The sequence below is a fragment of the Papio anubis genome, unplaced genomic scaffold (genome assembly GCF_008728515.1).
Source record: "Papio anubis isolate 15944 unplaced genomic scaffold, Panubis1.0 scaffold83, whole genome shotgun sequence".
Classification (NCBI taxonomy): domain Eukaryota; kingdom Metazoa; phylum Chordata; class Mammalia; order Primates; family Cercopithecidae; genus Papio; species Papio anubis.
In genome coordinates, this window is record NW_022168525.1 from 142590 (window position 1) to 161673 (window position 19084).

Here is a 19084-nt window from a genome sequence, read left to right on the forward strand (position 1 = left end):
AGGCACCTGCTGCAGAAGCCCACTCTGAGCACCGTGGTCACTGTCGTGTCCCCAGAGGCAGGGCCACGTGTCCCCAGACGGAGGAGAGGTTTCCACTGATTTCTGGAGTCAGCATCTTGCCTGCAATTAATTTCCTCTCCTGTGTCAAATGCCTCCTTTCTCCCCCACTTTGTCTGCTGTGTTGACAGTGTCTATAGAGGCGATTCCACTTCCAGCTTCCCAGGAGTGCAGCGTTGGCCCTGGGAGCTGGTTATAATTTGACTCTGTAAAACGAAGCGAAGCCTGCATCCCTTGGGATGAAGTTCGCAGCAGCACTGGGTGGGGAGGGTGCTGCTTCGGGACTTGCTAGGAAAGTCCTCCATTCAAAAATCTCTCTCCAGCTGGGGCCTGGATTGATTGAATTTTTTTTTTTTAACATAAACGTGGTTTTATTTAATGCCTTTTATCCATCTTTGAGAATTTGGCTTCACAAACAGTAGTACTGTTAAAATGAAGTTCAGATAGTAATCAAAAGCTCTATGGCAAATTTTAAAAGGGGGAGATCAGTTTTAAAGTTTGTCCAAAGCTTCCTGGCAGCCAAATTAAAAAGGGAAACATGGGCTGGGCACATTGGCTCACGCCTGTAATCCCAGCACTTTGGGAGGCCGAGGCGGGCGGATCACCTGAGGCCAGGGGTTCCAGACCAGCCTGGCCAAAGTGGTGAGACCCCAGCTCTACTAAAAATACAAAAATTAGCTGGGTGTGGTAGTGCCCGCCTGTAGTCCCAGCTACTCAGCAGGCCGAGGCAGGAGAATCGCTTGAACTTGAGAGGCGGAGGTTGCAGTGAGCTGGGATTGTACCACTGCCCTCCAGCCTGGGTGACAGAGTAAGACTGTCAAAAAAAAAAAAAAAAAAAAAAAAGCGGGGTCGGGGGGATGGAAATATGACCAATATGACCAACCACAGAATCACTGTCTGAGATTTTTTTTTTTTTTGAGGTTTTCAAAAATACCCTTGGCAGAAAGACTCTGCCCTCTCCAAATGTAAATTTATTTTGAAATATCAAATTTGCATTTTCAAAGAACAAAGCTCCCAGGACCCCTAGACATCTAATAATGTAACCTGCCCCTTCCCCCAACCTGTGGTGAGAATCCTGAGCTTAGAACCATTTCTGCGCTAGAAAGAACCTAGAAAGCATTGAGCAGCAGTCCTGGCTCCTGTGTGGATGTCTGCAGTCTTCCCGGTCCGGCCTGCTTTTGTTGCCCCAGCAGCTGTGCCTGGAGGAGCTCTTCTGCAGGTGCAGGTGTGCCCTGTGCATGGCAGGAGTGGGTGTGCTGGGTGCTCAGTGTCCGTCAGGGGGCGGAAGTACCGAGGGGTGGGCCAAGGCCTTTCAAGTCCAAAGCAAGTGAGCTTACCCCGCTAGGGCCAGAGGCTGTCTAAGGAGGTAGCCTTGGCTCTGAAACTGGAGACACAGGCTGAATTCCAGCAGGTGGGTCTGGAAGGGGGAGGGTGCTACAGGTGAGAAGAGAGTGCAAAGACTGAACACACCTGTGAAATGTGCTGGGGGCACCCCCCAGACCCGTGTGAGTGGACGGGGCTGCAGCGTGGGCACCCCCCAGACCCGTGTGAGTGGACGGGGCTGCAGTGTGGGGGTGGGGAACAGGAATGACGCTGAGACAGCAACACCAGATGGCAGCTTCCTCCAAAGCCACGCCATGGTGTTCTCGGTACATCTGGAGGCCATGAGGAGCCACAGATGGTTGTGGAGTGGGGTAGAGTCCAGTCAGTCCAGAAGGTAGGAAGCAGCACCGTCTGCCTGGCCAGCTTGCCGGGTCAGGGGACAGCAGGGCGGGGCCTCACATGGCTGCCTGTGTGGCTGCCCTTCCCTGGGGAGGGGAGAGTGGCTGGCTCTTGAGGCAGAGCTCAAGCTTGAGTCCCGTGGCCCTGAGCTTCCCTCTGCTGCCCCAAGCAGGCCACTCAGGAACAAGAAATCCTTTAGGGTGGGCCACACAGGCGCCTTCCAGGAGGAGCAGCCAACACCCCGCAAGCCTCGGCTTCCCCACCATGCTCGCTGGGGGGTCCCCTGTGTCCCTGAAGCTCTGCTCCTTCCCGTGAGCCCCAGCTCTCCAGTGCTGACCCATTGCTGGTCACGAGCCTGCCACAGGTTGGCCCTCCCAGGGTATGAGCACCGCGTGCCGACCCAGAGGCAGCTCTGAGCCCAGCTACCCGGGGTGGACCCTGCACTCACCACTGGGGGCCGAGGGCAAGAGGTGTCCCCTCTCTGGGCCTTCAATGTGGGCGTGAGGCCAGCCAGGGTGTGGGCGGCAGGCTGGCAACTGGCAAAGATGGGCTTGGCCTGGGGAAAAGGGATGGCTCCATCCATGCTGAGAAGACCCCACGTGTACTTCTTGGGCCTGGCTGCCGTGCTCTTTAGCTCCACCCCCTCGACCTGGGGAGGCCCCACCAGAGTGAGGGATGAAGGGGCGGGAAGGTGTGTGTGCAGTCCCAAGGTCCCGGGCCCAGGGATGGGGCTTTGGGGTCCTCCACTCTTCCAGCGACAGGGTTGACCACCTGGACTGTGGCACGTGGAGTCCCTGTGTTCTGTGCTCCTGCAAGGGTAGTGCTAAGAGGGTGGGTGCCCGGACCAGAGCCCCTGCCCCCTTGCTGGCTGCGTGGGAAACAGGAGAGCCTTGGGGTGAGGCTGGGGGGTAAACCCAGGAGCTCCTGCTGCTCCCTGGCTGCCTAGGAAACAGGAGAACCCCTGGGTGTGCCTGGGAGGTAAACCCAGGATCCTCGCAGGAGCCCCCGCCCCTCTCTGGGCTCATGGCAGGCCTGTGTCCCAGTCTAGTCCTGACCGCAGTGCACTGGGGCTGAACTTGAACATGTTTTATCTTTTCCAGCGGCTTTTCTTCCTCGGTACAGGTTCCTAAATGAAACTGCAAGCCAAGTTCATGGAGTTTAATCACTTTCAAGTTTTGGAGCTCGGTCAGAGTCCTTGTTTCCAAAACTCAATCTCAGATTTGATCTAGAATCTGAGACTCCCCCTACTCCCCTGACCCTGGTTAGACCTGGGGTGCTGCAGTGGGGGTCTGGCTCCTGCACCTGCACCCCCTGAGCTCCCAGCTGAGGCTCCAAGAGGCTGCCCGGCACATCCTAGCCACCCCCCACCACAACCACCCCCACCATGACCACATCTGGTGGAAGAGGGAGCATTTTGGGGAAAATAGGAAAGCGGAAGGTTCTAGGAGGGTCATGCTGTTGCTGCTGCTGGCAGTGCCAGCCAGGATGTACAGGCACGTGGCCAGCTGACATTGGAGTGTCCTGAGGCCCCTTCTGCCCTGCTAGGGACATTCTGCCAGTGACAGCTCTAGTCCACAGCCTGTGTCACACAGGACTCTGAGCTGCCATGTGCAGAGCCCACAAAGAAATATGGAGCTCCAGATGTGTTTGGAAAGTGAGGATGTGGTTTCCATGGCAACACTCCTTTTGCACCTTGCTCTCATCTCCACGTGTACTGCTGATAGGAGAATGAGGGGGCCGAGGCAGGTGTGAGGTTGGCATCTCCCCTGCAGCTTGGAGCTCAAGGTCAAGGGAGCTTCTTGGCAGGGGAGGGCGCCGGCCAATATGGTAGGAGGCAGAGTGGCGGAGATGCCCGCAAGGGCATCCCAGAGGAAGCAGGCCTCCCGCGAGGGGCCCACCTGGTGACAACAGCAGTGGCAGTGAGAGCAGAGGTGGGCCTACCTCACCAGTCAACGTGTGTGCATTTATTCACGCGTCACACGTGCCCTCACTCCACAGGCACAGAGAAGTGAAGTGACTTCCCCAGGTCACAGCCAGTGAGGGGCAGAGCTGGGATCTGACCACTGCTCTCTGTTGCCTGTCCTCTGGTCACCACACAGCCCTGTGTGCTGTGCTCCCTTGACGTGCAGACAAGCCAACAGAGGCTTGGATCAGGGATCTCAGCTCCAGTACCATTCACATGTGGGGCCAGAGAGCCCTTTGGTGAGGGCAGCTGTCCTGGCAAGGTTAGCATCCTGTGTCCACTACCGACTAGATGCCTGGAACCCTCTCCAAGTTATGACAGTCAGAAGGGTCGTCAGACATTGCCAAATGTCTCTTGGGCAAAAGTACCCCACGTTGACAGCCACTGCCACAGACCTTTGCAAAATGTACCTTATCACCTGCTGAGTGGGGGGAGCCAGGAGGCTGTCTGGGCTGTGCGTCGTCTGCCTCTGCAGAGACAAGGGAAGGAGCGTGGCGAAGGGGGTGATATGGGGGTCGCCTCCTGGACTTGAGAATGGTGGAGGCATCCTCTCACTTTGGTTCCCATTCATTCATTCATTCATTCATTCCCCCACGTGTTTCTCAAGCCCGCAGCCTGTGCTGGGCACCCAGGGTCCTGAGATGAGTAAGAGGCCCCCTTCCCTTGGAGTTTGAATCTGCTCTCTGGCTGTTTTCCAAAGTAGCATGTGAATTTGCACAGCGTGGTCACTTAGGAAATCCTGAGCTTGACCAACAGCTTTGTGAGTGTTCGTTTGTTTTAATTGTTAAAAACAATGACTCAGGTCTCTGCCAAAAGAAACTAAGGAGGCCATGCACGGAAGCAGCCTCCGCTGAGCTCTTACCACGCAGCAGGCCCACGTGGGGTCTCGCCAGTGCTCACTGTTCACCCGGGACGCAGAGGCTTTGGGCCCGGTCTTCTGTGTAAATTAGCACTGGATCTGGGCAGGCACCAAGTGCGGAGGTGATCGCTCCACCCCACGATGAGGAAATGGGGGCTCCCACAGGAGGAACACGCTCCGTGTGACCCAGCGCCTAGTGGGGGCCAGGATTTGTACCCAGCGCGTCAGGCCCTGGGGCCACCTTCTTTCCATCTTGGGTGGAGGTGTCCTTGGGCACGAGGGTCCCTGCTTAGTCTGTGAAGTACTCGGGGCTCCTGCAGGTGGCAAGGCCCTGTTTGTCAGACACCCTCTTCCTGCCTGTCCAATCAGGTCCAGTTACTGCGTGGTTGATCATGCCCTGGCTCACGCCTTATAAACACACGCATGAACTGCAGCAGCTTCCTGAAACACACACACCTCTCACACACCAGACACACACTTCCACAGACCTGCCACCACCACACTCTGCATGGTTACACGCTTCCTGGACCACAGACCTTACCTCCTGCCTTGGTTACCCCACCTTCCTGGACCTGCCTGCATACCTCTCTGCGCCTTGGACACCTTCCCTGGACACACTCACATGAGACACACTTCCACCAGACACACACACTCTGCGCCCAGTTTACACTTCCACAGACCCCTGCCGCACTCTGCATGGTTCACACACTTCCCTGAAACCCTGCCACACCTGCTCTCACACACAGACCTGCCTTCTGAGCCACACACACTCTGCCTTGAACACTGCAGCTTCCTGGACACACACCCTCACCGCCAGACACACATACAAACACACACACACTCACACACAGACACACACTTCCACAGACACACACACTCACACGCAGACACACACTTCCACAGACACACACTCACAGTGCGCCACACACAGACGTAATACTCGAAAACAATCCCGCGCAAATGCCTCGGGCAACCTTCTCAGGCTGCGCGGTTCCTGCCTCCATAAACCCCTCCCACACACTCACACGCAGACACACACTTCCACAGACACACACACTCACACGCAGACACACACTTCCACAGACACACAGACACTCTCACATGCAGACATATTCACACATGCAGACACAAACACAGACAGACACACTCATGCACCAGTCACACACACTGACACACATTCAGCTATGACAGGTGCAGGTCCCTGGAGTGAGGGCGTGTATGATCCGCGAATCAATGCACACCTGGGCGGTTGACTCAGTGGGCCCCGCTCTGTCGCAGTTGCTCCTGCTGTTGTCACCAGGTGTTCACCTTGCGAGAGGCCCTTTCCCTTGGGGATGCCGTCATAGGTGTCTCTGTCACTCTGCCTCCCACTCCCCACCCCTGACCTCATATATTCACAGGAAGACTCACGGGAAGACTCAGGTGACATACAAATGCACACAGTCCCGTAAGATGCATCCACATACTTACAGTCACACGCTATGCACACAGATGCACACGCACTCAACCGCATCCCACGCAGGCTCATGCACCAGGCTCTCCCCAGCTCCCCAGCCTGCTCCACCTGCTCTGCCAGGGGCACCCCTGCCTGCAGCACGCCCATGATGCTGGCTGTGGAGCCCCTGGTGTGGTGGCTCATAGGGTGGAGGGACTGTGGGCCACAGGCTCAGAGCAGGGCCAGAAGCTGGAAGCCCTGTGCATAAAGACCAGGCCCTAGGACACGGGGCAAGTGAGCAGGGTAGGCATGGCTGGGAGGGACAGAGAGGGCACCAGGAGGCCAGGCAGGGGCCCACGAGGCAGGTGGCCATGGGGTGGAGAGTGCCAGTCACCATGGGGATGACAGGAAGAGAGAAGGTGGGTTTGGCTGGCTGGGTGCAGCAGGAGGGCTCCCAGGGCTGACTGGGTTGGGGGCTGGGGGCTGGCTCAGCCCTCTCTAATGCAGTCCATTTCCCTTCGGAGGGCACATCGAGTCACAGTTGGGTTCAACCTGGCATGTCTCTGTGCCGGGAGCTGACTCCACTCTCCGGCAAGACAGGACCTCTGTTTCTTCATCTAGGCTTCCCCGGCTTACAGCCCAGGCTGCATGCAGTCAGCGCTCAATGCATGCAGGGTCAAACTTCCCAAGTTGCCTTCCCCATGCTCCAGAGACTGCTGTGTGAGAGGCTCCTCCCAGCTGCTCGTCTACCCCGCTCCTCCAGCTGCCCTAGGGGCCTTCACGGAGTCTGGAGAGCAGGGGGCCTCCCCCACACCTCTCACAATGGTGGGGGTGTCCGTGTTCTGTTCTCTTTCTTCCAGGTTGTGGGGGCTGCGGCACAGAAATCAAGAACGGCCAGGCCCTGGTAGCCTTGGACAAGCACTGGCACTTGGGCTGTTTTAAGTGCAAGAGCTGTGGGAAGCTCCTGAATGCCGAGTACATCAGCAAGTAAGTGGGAGGAGGACTCCAGTGAGAGCCTCCGCTCAGGCGTCCCTACTCTGCGGGGGTCCCACACTCTGCACGTGTCTCAGGCACCACCCTCTCTGTGTCTCTCCTATTCCTCACGCAGCTACTCTTATCCTGCCGCTGGGTGAGAAGCGTGGTCCAGAGCCTAGCGAATCTGTCCTGAAAGCCTTGTGTCCCCCTTCCCTGGCCAGCCCTGGCTTCTCTAACGGCGTTTGCAGCTTCCAGCTCCTTTTTTATGGATGAGAAGCAGAGCTGCCAGGGCTGCCAGGGCTGAGTTTTTGAAGTGCCTTCCCTCTCTGTCTCAGTCCCTCTCCACCATCCCCATGGGATCAGCTGCCCTTTCTGGCGCCTGGATGTGCTGCAGGAGGTGAAGCAATGTCAGCAGAGGCCAGCACGGGGATGAGGAGAGGGTCTGACCATCGCAGGTGTCAGGGCTGGGGCCCCGCAGCCACTCACTCTGTCTTCTGCAAGGCGGGGGCCCCTGGGATGGCTGCCACCGGCACCAAACATGTCCCACAAATGTGCAGTCAAGCTGGGGTGGTGGCCGGTTTGGGAACCGGGTAAGCCTTCTGGGAAGATCATGGCCTTGAATGGAGGCAGCTCAGGGCCAGGAGCTGGGGGTGGGTTTTAACGCTGGTGGGGTCGGGGACCTGAGGCAGGCAAGCCTTCTGCATGGCGCAGGTGAGGGGCGAATATGTGGACGAGCGGAAAGAGGGCAGCTCCTCTGAGTGCAGAGGCCCCTTCCTGGGAGCTAGAGGGTCTTTTGTCTACACTGTGCTTGTTCTCAATGCCCAATGGGAGCAAAATCATCACAGGAATTGAGGGAGATGAAAAACGTCGTGTGATAAAACTGCACAGAGTGAGGCGCACACACACACACACACACACATACACACACATACACATACACACATACACACACATACACACACACACACATACACACACACATACACACACACACACATACACACACACACACACACACATATACATACACACACACATACACACACACACACACACGCAGATGCATGCACATTCGAGCGCGTGTCACACAGAACCTGAATCACGTCCGTGGATGTGCCCGTGTTCACTTCCTGGCTGAGGGTGTATACTAATTCTGCATCACCACTGGGGGAAACTGGGTGATGGGTACATGGGACCTCTCTGTGTTGTTTCTTACAACTGCTGTGGAATCTGCAATGATCTCCAAGACATCATTTTAAGTAAAACCTCCAAACCGAGGTGAGCTTGCACCCAGGGTGAGGGACCTGTGGGGCGCATGAGTTTCCCCGCCTGTGTCACAGTCAGCCAGGGACCGCCCGGTGTGGTGCACGCAGCCCCGTGCAGGCGGCAGGCCCCTCCCGCAGCGTTGGCAGCTCACCCACACCCTGCATGTTACTTAGCAGCCTCCAGAGCTGTCCCAGAATTGACGAGGAGGGCGTTGGTGTTGCCATGGAGATGTTATCTTTAACCTCCCATTTGCTGCAAATACACCCATTTGTGGGTTATTACAGGAGTCCTGAGGTCAGCGGCATTTGGAAGTAAGCCTGAGGACTCATTTTGTCTCCGTCTCACGTGGAAGGAAGGGCTGCCACTCTCTCTCAGCGGCAGCTTAGCCCAGCTGTGGGCCACTTCCAGACTGCAGCCAGAGAGGGGCACCCAGGCCCGGGGCTCATGACCCCACATCCTGGGGACCTAGCAACAGTACAGAGGTTGCAGGAAAAGAACGTGAGCTGGGGTCTAATCCACGGCAGCCTGGCAAATCCTCCCTTCTGTAGCAGCTGTGTAAAAACTCAAACCAAATTTGGAACACTACAGCAACTTCAGCGATGCTGGAGGGGGGCGCGTTGGAGTGGCAGGCACCCCACTTTGTGCCAGTCACCCCTACACCTGCTGGGTGTGGCCAGGGCTGGGAGGACAGCCCTAGTTAGTAATGACAATGGCTTCAGCCACCTTGGAAAGGGCCTGCCATTCTCTTCATTCGTCCTTACTATTATTTCCCCCATTTTGCAGATGAGGAAGCTGAGGCTCAGAGAGGTTAAGAGACTCACCCAGGGTCACACAGCTGGGATGTGGCATTTGAGTGCAGGCCTGTTCACTTAACCATGGCTCAGCAGCACTTCCCCGCACTGAGTGTGGCCACTGCTGACCTGCCCTCCCCGCATCTGCGTAGCCATCCCTCCTGGCATGTTGATCTCTTAATAATCATGAAAACAGGTGTGAAGATCATGATAACAGGAGCTGTGCCAGGATGACCCTGCAGATGCCTTTCTCTATAGCTCATTTATGCAGGCTCAGAGGAAGCCACTGCTGGAGGTGCAGGCCCAGGATGACGGGCATTCGACACCAATTCCCTGAGCCCTATGCTCCTGGCACATAGCAGGCAGGTCACACGTATGCGTGGGGACAGGGGACGGACACGTCTGTGCAGCCCTCCTGCTCTTTCCTGCACTACAGAAGGCCAGGCCCCTCCACGTGTGGCCAGAGTCAGCCTTTGTCACCCCCTCATATTCCGGGGCTGTGATGCAGGGCAGGATGCAGGGGGGACAGTGAAGTCTCGTCCTAACCTACGACACCCTCCCCTGGGCTTTCTGTCATACTCCAACCCCATCCCCAATGTGGGCGCCCTTACTGTCCCCCCTTTTTGGCTCACAGTTTTCTGAGGTGCCCCAGATGTTGAACTTTGGAGGGAAGGAGCCAGAAAGAAGAGCCAGGTCTGCAGAAGCAGCTCTCGTTCCCCAGAAGCTGCTGCTGTCAGCCCTTCCCACCCACTGGGCAGGTGGCCTGGCCTGTGCTCCTCAGTTTCTTTGTCTGTGAAATGGGACCATTGTCATCCTATTTCTTGTGGGGCTGGTGTCTGTGTGAGCCCAATGACACAGTCTGTTGGAGGCGTTGTTACATGGGCAGGAGGAGGTGGACATTCTCCCACTTTGAGGGCAGACCTTGTTGGTGAGCGTTGTTAGATCTCAAGGGTCCTCGGGTGACCCTCGCCCTGTGCTGACTGCCTGTCTCACTGCAGGGACGGCCTGCCCTACTGCGAAGCTGACTACCATGCCAAGTTCGGCATCCGCTGTGACAGATGCGAGAAATACATCACGGGGCGTGTGCTGGAGGTGAGTGCTGTGGGCCGGGCCCCCGCCCTCTCTGAGCTAGGGCCTAACTGCACCCTGGGAGTTGACTGGGAGACTTGTGTGTGTTTGTGCAAGAGTCTGTCTGGCTACAGCTTCGCCTCGCTACTCCTGCCAGCTCAGCCACTGGATGCCAGCTGCCCAGGGCCTGCCCAGTGCCATCTCCTCCAGGAAGCCTGCCTTGTGATGCTCTCTTCTGTGCCACTTGACAAATTCAGAGCTTGCGGGAAGTGCTTTGAGATGTTTTGGCCCAACCGTTTGCTGTCTCGATTGGGACTCAGAGGCACGGAAGATGGAAGAGAGCACACAGCAGGACCTCGTCCCCACAGGAGGTGCGGCGGGGCCACCCGGCAGGCAGGGCAGATAGCAATTATATGGGGGGAGCTTCTGAGGTGCTGATAGCATTGTGTTCCTTGGTCTGGGAGGTAGTCATGCGGCATGTTCCCCGCAGTAAACTATATTGCGCTATGCCCTTTTTCTACATTTTGTTCAGTAAGATAAATCCCATGGAGCAGCCAGGACCAGAACCCCACCCTCCAGGATTCATAGACTCCCCACCCTCCACCTTCCTCCGCCAAATCCCCACCCTCCCCACTCCCGCAGCCCACCCTCCAGACCCGCACCCCCACCCTCCACCCCGCAGCCCACCTCCACAGACCCCCACCCTCCCACCCCAGCCCACCTCCACCCCCACCCTCCACCCCGCAGCCCACCTGCATTCATGACCCCCACCCTCCACCCCAGCCCACCCTCCACCACAGACCCCCACCCTCCACCCTGCAGCCCCACCCTCCCAGACCCCACAGACCCCCACTCCTCCCACCCTGCAGCCTGCCCTCCAGGATTCACAGACCCCTCTAACCCCTCCCACCCTGTAGCCTACCTCCTGATTCCACCTCACCTCCACCTGCAGCCCACCCTCCACAGACCCTCACCTCCCACCTCTGCAGCCCACTCTCCTCCACGACCCCCACCCTCCCACCTCGCGCCCACCCTCCAGATCCGCCAGACCCCACCTCCCACCCTGCAGCCCACCCTCCACAGACCCCCACCCACCCTGCAGCCCACCCTCCAGATTCACAGACCCCCCACCCCTCCACCCTGCAGCCCACCCTCCATCCGCACCCCCCACTCCTCCACCCTGCAGCCCGCCCTCCATCCACAGACCCCCCACCCTCCACCCTGCAGCCCACTCCTCCAGGATTCACAGATCTCTCTACTCCTCTCCACCTTTCATGACTTCCACCTTCCACCCCACCTTCCATCTTGTAGCCCACTCCTCTGACCTCTCCACTCCTTGTAGCCCGTCTCCACCCTGCAGCTCCTCCATCCATGACCCTAAACCTCCTTCTACCCTGCTCCTCTGGCGACCCTCTTTACCTTCCACTCCTGTGCCCACCTTTCCATGATCTCACTCCTTTCGCATTCCTGTCGACTCCTCTTCCATCTGACCTTCACCTTTCCACCTTTAACCTGTTCTTCTATCGATCCCCCACCCTCCCACCCCTGCAGCCTCGGCCCTCAGATTCACAGACCCCCACCCTCCACCCTGCAGCCCACCCTCCAGATTCACAGACCCCCACCCTCCACACCCAGCCGCCTGCCCTCTCCAGGTTCACAGAGTCCCCCACCCTCCAGCCTACCCTCTCCAGGTTCACAGAGGCCCCCACCCTGTAGCCCACCCTCTGGATTCACAGAGCCCCCTGATCCTGCAGCCCCTCCTTGGCTCAGTGCTGGGTGCTGGTCAGGCAGGTGGACCGTCTCCATCCCTGGATTGGCCCATAGTCCATGGGGGAAGCGACAGGTGACCAGGGGATTCTCGGGAATGGAGAGGGGCTGTGCCCAGCATGGGAGTCCCTCTCGAGGAGGTCGGAGGTCACAGGAGCTGGTCTCTGGGAGTTGGCTGGGGGGATAGGGCAGGGCTGGGGATGAGGATGTACGGAGGGGCACTGAGGAAGGCTTTGGTGCAGGGAATGCCGGGCCGCATTGGAGTTTTAGAGCGCTCCCACTGGCTGCCGCAGAGGTCAATCTGGAGAGGGTGGAATGGGGTGAACCTTTGGCTCCCCTTTCCAGCTCCCACAGCTGGTAGCCAACACCCAAGAGCATTCAGAATGCGGAGGGGAATGGAACCGTGAGCGCAGAGTTGCTTTTCTGGCACGAAAAAGACAGCTGGCAGAGAGCTGGACCTGACCTCAAGCCACTTTCTTTCAAACCCCCATCCAGCAACTCTACCTGGTGGGGGGACAGGGCTGGCCACCCTCATCCCAGTCCCAGTCACTGTGTCTCATTCCCCTCTGCTGCAGACTCCAGGGGGCTGGATGCCCCCACAGGAAGGGTCCTGGGCCTGCACAGAGCTGTGCGCTTCTCTGTGGAGTGGTTCTGAGAGGGATGTCCTCCATTCTCATGGATGGGAGAAAGTCTGCAAAGTCCAGAGAGGTGCTAAGAAGAAAACAAAGCCACTGACTGTGCAATTATAGTTAGCCTAACTTTCTGGCCAGTTTTCTTTCATTTTTCCTTTCCGTGTAATCACAGTTGATCTCAAACCATCTGTGCCATGTTGTACCCCAAACATCTCTGTGTTTCCCAACTCGGATTTCCTATTTAGCAGGTTCCCGGCTTATTATAAGCTCCTCATAAGCATCTCTTCTTTTCGGTATTGTGGGGTCTTTTCCAGCGGCTTCATGGAGATACAGTTCACAGCTTGTCCATTGCAAGGGCACAAGTCAATGGTTTTCTTTTTTCTTTTTTTGGAGGGGGTCTCACTCTGTTGCCCAGGCTGGAGTGCAATGATGTCATCGCAGCTCACTGCAGCCTCACTTCCCAGGCTTCAGTGATCCTCCCACCTCAGCCTCCTGAGTAGCTGGGACTACAGGTGTGCGCCACCACACCTGGCTAATTTTTGTAATTTTTGTAGAGATGGAATCTCACTGTGTCACCCAAGCTGGTCTCGAACTCCTGAACTTAAGCAATCCACCTGCCTTAGCCTCCCAAAATGCTGGGATTACAGGTGTGAGCCACCGCACCCAGCCCATTCAATGGTTTTCTGTATCTCCACAGATATTTGCAGCCATCAGCATAGTCAATTTTAGAACAGTTTCATCACCTTGGAAAGAACCCCATACCTTTTAGCTATCACTCCTGTACCTGCAAGCCCTTGGCAACCACCATTCTACTTTCTGTCTCCATAGACTTCCCTTCTGGTCATTTCATATGAACGGAATCATAAAATATGTAGTCTTTCATGACCAGCTTCTTTCACATAGCTTGGTGTTTTCAAGGTTCGTTCAGACATAAGCTTTACTCTCGCTTCATATTTCATCATGACTCTCAGAATTACCAGGCTGGGCCGGGCGCAGTGGCTCAAGCCTGTAATCCCAGCACTTTGGGAGGCCAAGGCGAGCGCATCATGAGGTCAGGAGTTCAAGACGAGGCTGGCCAACGTGATGAAACTGTCTCTACTAAAAATACAAAAATTAGTTGGGCATGGTGGTGCATGCCTGTAATCCCAGCTACTCAGGGGGCTGAGGCAGGAGAATTGCTTGAACCAGGACCAGGAGGCGGAGGTTGCAGTGAGCCGAGATTGCTCCACTGCACTCCGGCCTGGGCTACAGAGCGAGACTCCATCTCAAAAAAAAAAAAAAAAAGAAAAAGAATTACCAGGCTGATCATTTATGTCTGGACACAGTGCCGCCTTCCAGTTTTTTACAACCATCAGTACCATTGCAGTGAACACCTTTTTTAAATTAATGCTTTGTTTGCATTTCTAATTTTTCCTAAGATATATTCACAGAAATGTAGAAGTTGAGTCAAAAACTAGGAACATTTTTAGTGTTCTTGATGGTTACTATAAATTGCTTTCTAGAAAGATTATACTGATTTACAATCTTGTCAACAAGATATAGTATTTCTCATCTAAACCATTGCCAACTTGATAGGTGGAAACATGGGATCTTGCTTTTTTCATTTCTTTTTTTAGAGATGGGGTCTTGCTCTGTCATCCAGGCTGCAGTGCAGTGATGCAGTCACTGCAGCCTCGACCTCTTGACCTCAAGCAATACTTCCTCAGGCTCCCAAGTAGCTGGGACTATAGGCATGCAATACCAATCTTGGATAATTTTAAAAATTTTCTTAGAGACAGGGATCTTGCTGTGTTGCCCCAGCTGGCCTGGAACTCTTGGCCTCAAGTGATCCTTCCATCTCAGCCTCCCAAAGTGCTGGGATTAGGGGTGTGAGCCACCACACCCCACAGGATCTAGCTTTAATTTGCCTTTCTTCAATCCCTAGTGAGGCCGAGTCTCCTTTGTTTTATTTATTTATTTATTTATTTATTTATGAGACAGAGTTTCGCTCTTGTTGCCCAGGCTGGAGTGCAGTGGCACAATCTCAGCTCACTGCAACCTCCACCTCCTGGATTCAAGCCATTCTCCTGCGTCAGCCACCTGAGTAGCTGGGATTACAGGTGTGAGCCACCACGCCTGGCTAATTTTTGTATTTTTAGTAGAGACAGAATGTCACCATGTTGGCAGACTGGTCTTGAACTCCTGATCTCAGGTGATCCACCTGCCTTAGCCTCCCAGAATGCCAGGGTTACAGACGTGAGCCACCACGTCTGGTCTTTTGTCATTTTTAGCCATTCCTAATTCTTGTATTTCAGTTATCTGATGTAAATGTTGGCTGCTTATCTATTGGGGTCTTCATGCTTTCTGCGCAGGTGGATCACATAAGACTGCAGATGTTCTGTCTGCCCTATAAGTATTTTCCTGGGTGGCGATCATATCTGATATTTATAGCCAGTCATGCATCCCAGGGACGACGTCCTGCCTGGCCCTCTCCTCTCTCTCCTTCTCCTGGGGCCGTGGCCTCTCCCTCCCTCACCCCTCCCCTTGCCCAGCCCTCGCTGGCACACCCCACCCTGTAGGAGATGGCAAGGGCTCTGGAGGAGCCTGCAGGATAGGATGGAGCCTGGCCTGATGCACCACCTGGCACCCCAAAGCCACGTTTCCGTTCTCTGCAGAGAACAGCCCAGACCTTCCACACTCTCCCGGACTGCGCTCCCTGCCCACACAGCGGCCCTGTCTTCTGCTTGACAAAGAGATGGCGGCCAGACCTCAGCGAGGACAGCCTGGCTGGCTCACTCTCCATGAGACCCCATTTCTATCCTTACTCTCTCCCCTGACCTGCTGCTTCCCGCATACCACCCCCACCCCCACCACGCCTATGCCTGGGTCCAGCCCCTCTGGCCATCGCCCCCTCTGCCGTGCTTACTCCTGTCTCCTCCCGTCTTCCCCACCTTACCTGCCAAGGCTTCCTCCCCAGTGGTGTTTTAGACAGTGTTCGTCTCTCCCATTAAAAACAGCAGCCTGCAGCCTGGCATGGAAGTCCCCGCTGCAGAGACTCAGCCTCCCCTCTCCCTTCGAGGCGGCCCTGCTGCCTCTCAGAGACCCTCTCTGTGACCCTCCACCTGCACTCTCCCCGCTGTTCCGCAGATCTGGGGGCTTTGTGTGCAGGAAACCCTAAGGCCTTTAAGCCTCCTCTTACTGAACCCCCCTGCCTCCCCAGGGGCCATTCAGGGCCTGCGTTCCCCACTCACCTGCTGTCCCTGACCCTGCTCCTCTTACACGCAGGTGGCTCTGATGCTCAGCCAGGCCAACACCACATGCAGGCACGCCCCCTCCCCCATATACACACTGCCTCCCACCGCTCACCTGGGCGTCCAGCTGGATCCACCCATGTGCCCGGCCATCAGCCACTGAGAGCCGGTGGCAGAGCCAGACTGGAGCCCGGGCCTCGCAGATTTCCCCCGACCCTTTGTCTTCTCCTAGTGCACAGATGTGGGTTTGCATTTTTGGTTTAATAGCATAGCCACGTTGGAACATCTGGTGGCCTGAAGTGGGGTGCATCTTGGGTGCAGTCAGCTGCTGCTGTTGCTGCTGCTGGTGCAGGAACCTCACCTGCCCCGCCTTTCTGACATGGGCAGCAGCCCCCACACCAGAGAGGCCCTGGCCTGGGGTCAGGGGCAGACCCCACCCAAACTCTGGTTACTCTGCCTCAGGCACGATCCGCACTGGGTGAGCAAAGTGGGTTGCATCGGGCAGTCAGTGCCCCCCCCCGCCCCTTCATGGCCTGGGAGGCAAGGGTCCCACGTCTGCAGTGTAAGCATCCCTGGTATTTAATGCCAGATACAGAATTTGGGGTACACCCTGGTTCATCGGGAAGGAACCATCCTAATTCGAGGAGCAGGAGCAAAACAGGTCTGGGTTTTTTCCTCCTCCTCTGCTATGGAGGAGAAAGGGCCTCCCGGGGAAGATTAATGCTTTTGTTTTCGCCTCTGCCGGGGAGGCGAGTCTGTGGCGGCGTGGCTGAGTCGGCGGGCTCCACACAGCTCTGAGCATCCTCCCCGGGTGCAAGGTGGGAACCGCGGGCGGGGACAAGCCTGGCTCCGCAGAAGGGGAGCTGCTGCTGCTGCGGTGGCGCTGCCTGATGCTTGGCCCAGCGTGCCGTCGCCCAGCCGGGTGACAGTGGACTCCCGGGGCGCAGCAGGAGCAGGTGACAGACCGCTGGCTGAAAGTGAGGGCATCCACCCTCGCAGGCACACGTTCCAGGGAGCGGGGCACTCAAGCAGGGCCGTCAGACTGGGCTCTGGTGCCCAGACACCGTGCAGGTAGGAAGCCTGGCCCGCAACTCCAAGGGGCTGATGGGGGCTCACCGGGGCCAGGCGGGGCTGCGGGTAGGTGGGTTTTTGGGCACAGAGCAGTCAGGTGTGAGACCTCGGAGCCACTTGTTCCCCCATACCCCATTTTGCCCCCCAAGGCGCTTGGCAGTGCCCCTGGCTTCTCTCTGCAGGACCCAAACACAGAGCATCCCAGGCTCCCACCACCAGCTGAGCCCTCGCCTGTGCTGTGTCTGTGTGTGGCGGGCATGGTGCCATCCTAAGTGCTGGCGCCCGTAGTGCCCGCCTGCCCGCGAAATGTGCATTTGGTGGTGACAGTGGGATTTTCCTTCCCCGTCGCTCCCTCAGTTTCTCCTAAACGTGCAGCACCCTCGTGTGTGTTGGCCTGCATCCCACCCATCTCTGCGTGTCTGTCCTGATGAGCTGGCTCCTTGCTGGGGTCCTGTGGGAGCATGGAAGGGGCTGATATCTGTGCCCCACTCCTGGGCCGGGATGGCTGGCTAGGGATGGGGGAGGCACTGGGCTGTGGCAGCAGAGGTGGGTGGCGCCTGGCAGCAACTGCGGCAGAGCCGGCTCCTGGGGACGGATGGCACCGCCCCCACAGAGGGAGCTGGGACTCGGCAGGCAAATCCACGGGGACAGCGGTGTGACCAGCCTCTAGACCCGCACTGCATAAAGGGAGGAGGTGTGGATGAGGGGAAGCCACTGGCTTCAGTGTTCAGAGCCCAGCCTTCCAGGGACTCCATCCCTCCCTCGCCCTGTCAACACCTCCCTGCAGAGGTGGGCGGGAGTGGGGGCGCCTCTTTCCAGCCCCACTCTCTGTTAACCCTGCCAGGGCTGAGGTCTGGGCCCCATGTGCCTCGTGCAGCCTGTGCCGGGGCCATCTCCACGGCAACGAGAAGCCCAGCGTCCCCCTGGGACTGCGAATCAATTCCTCCTCCCTTTACTCCTCCCCTCCTCCTTCCCTCCCTCCGCCCCTCCTCTTTCCTTCCCCAGTCAACCACTCCCTTCTAGACCCTTCCTGGCCTCACCATGTGTTCCACCCTGGGCTAGGTGCTGGGTTCACGGAGACGCAGGTGACAGATCCCTGCCCTAGGGGAGGCTGGCAGGAAAGGGGGTGCCCAGGCTGTCTCTGCCCTGGGTCAGGGACCAGTTGAACATCATTCTTGCAACTGCAGAACATTTGTTCTTTGCTTCATCTTGTCTGTCTTGGGGCAGGAAGTGGCGATGACTCGTCATTGGGAGAAAACAAACCGTGTTTCCAAATAAATATACAGCATTTCTGAAGGGCAGAGGTGGTCACGACTTGTCAAGTCCCCAACTTCTCTCGCTCAGAAGGAATACCTGTTTATCATAAAATAAGCCCAAATATTCATAGTGCCACCCCCGCAGCTAACTACTGCTGGCATCTAGAAGTCGTCCTTTTAGTTTTTGCACACGTGCAGATACACACATCCACAGACACACAGAGATATACACACACAGGCACCACCCACGGAAAACACACATGGACACACAGACACAGGAAGAAACACAGACACACACACGAGACAGACACACACAGGCACAGACTCACATACACATAGGCCACACACAGGACACACAGACATACACACACAGACACAGATTATACACATACATAGACACATGCAGACACACAAGCATACAGAAAGACACAGATGACACAGGCACACTCAGATACACAGATATATACTCACACAAAGCACACAGACACACACACAAAAGGACACACAGATCACATACACGTACAAGACATGCAGACAGCACACTTAGGCACACAAACAACTCAGATGGAAATAAACACACAGAAACACATGATACAGCCAACAGAAACACAGGGACACAGACACACAGAAAACACACACGGGTCCCACAGACACGTACACATAGATAACACATAGAGACACACAAGCACACGGAGAGACACAGACAACATTCATGGACACAACAACACATACACAGACAACATGTGGACACATGGACACAGAGACTGCACAGAGCAACACACAGACACACACACACACAGAGACACTCAGGTATGCACACAGACAACCAAGGCAGCACACACGATGCACACACAGAAAGACATCCACACAGACACACAGGCAAAACATGGAGACACACAGACACGCACATGCACACACGCCCTTCGCCAGATCACCGCGTTCCTGCCTTGCCTCATGCCAGCAGCACATCAGAGCCCCTGGTCCTACCCTCC

General features: G+C 56.6%; 1 protein-coding gene across 37 annotated transcripts in view; it reads left to right on the forward strand.

Moving 5' to 3' along the window:
- The window catches only part of ABLIM2 (actin binding LIM protein family member 2), a 193986-nt gene that overhangs the window by 71495 nt on the left and 103407 nt on the right, over positions 1-19084 (forward strand). For all 37 annotated transcript variants that reach the window (XM_031662645.1, XM_031662663.1, XM_021938279.2 and 34 more), the window contains 2 exons: positions 6897-7023; positions 10067-10160. In XM_031662645.1, the coding sequence (XP_031518505.1) occupies positions 6897-7023; positions 10067-10160 (221 nt within the window). The remainder of the gene's footprint in view (positions 1-6896; positions 7024-10066; positions 10161-19084) is intronic.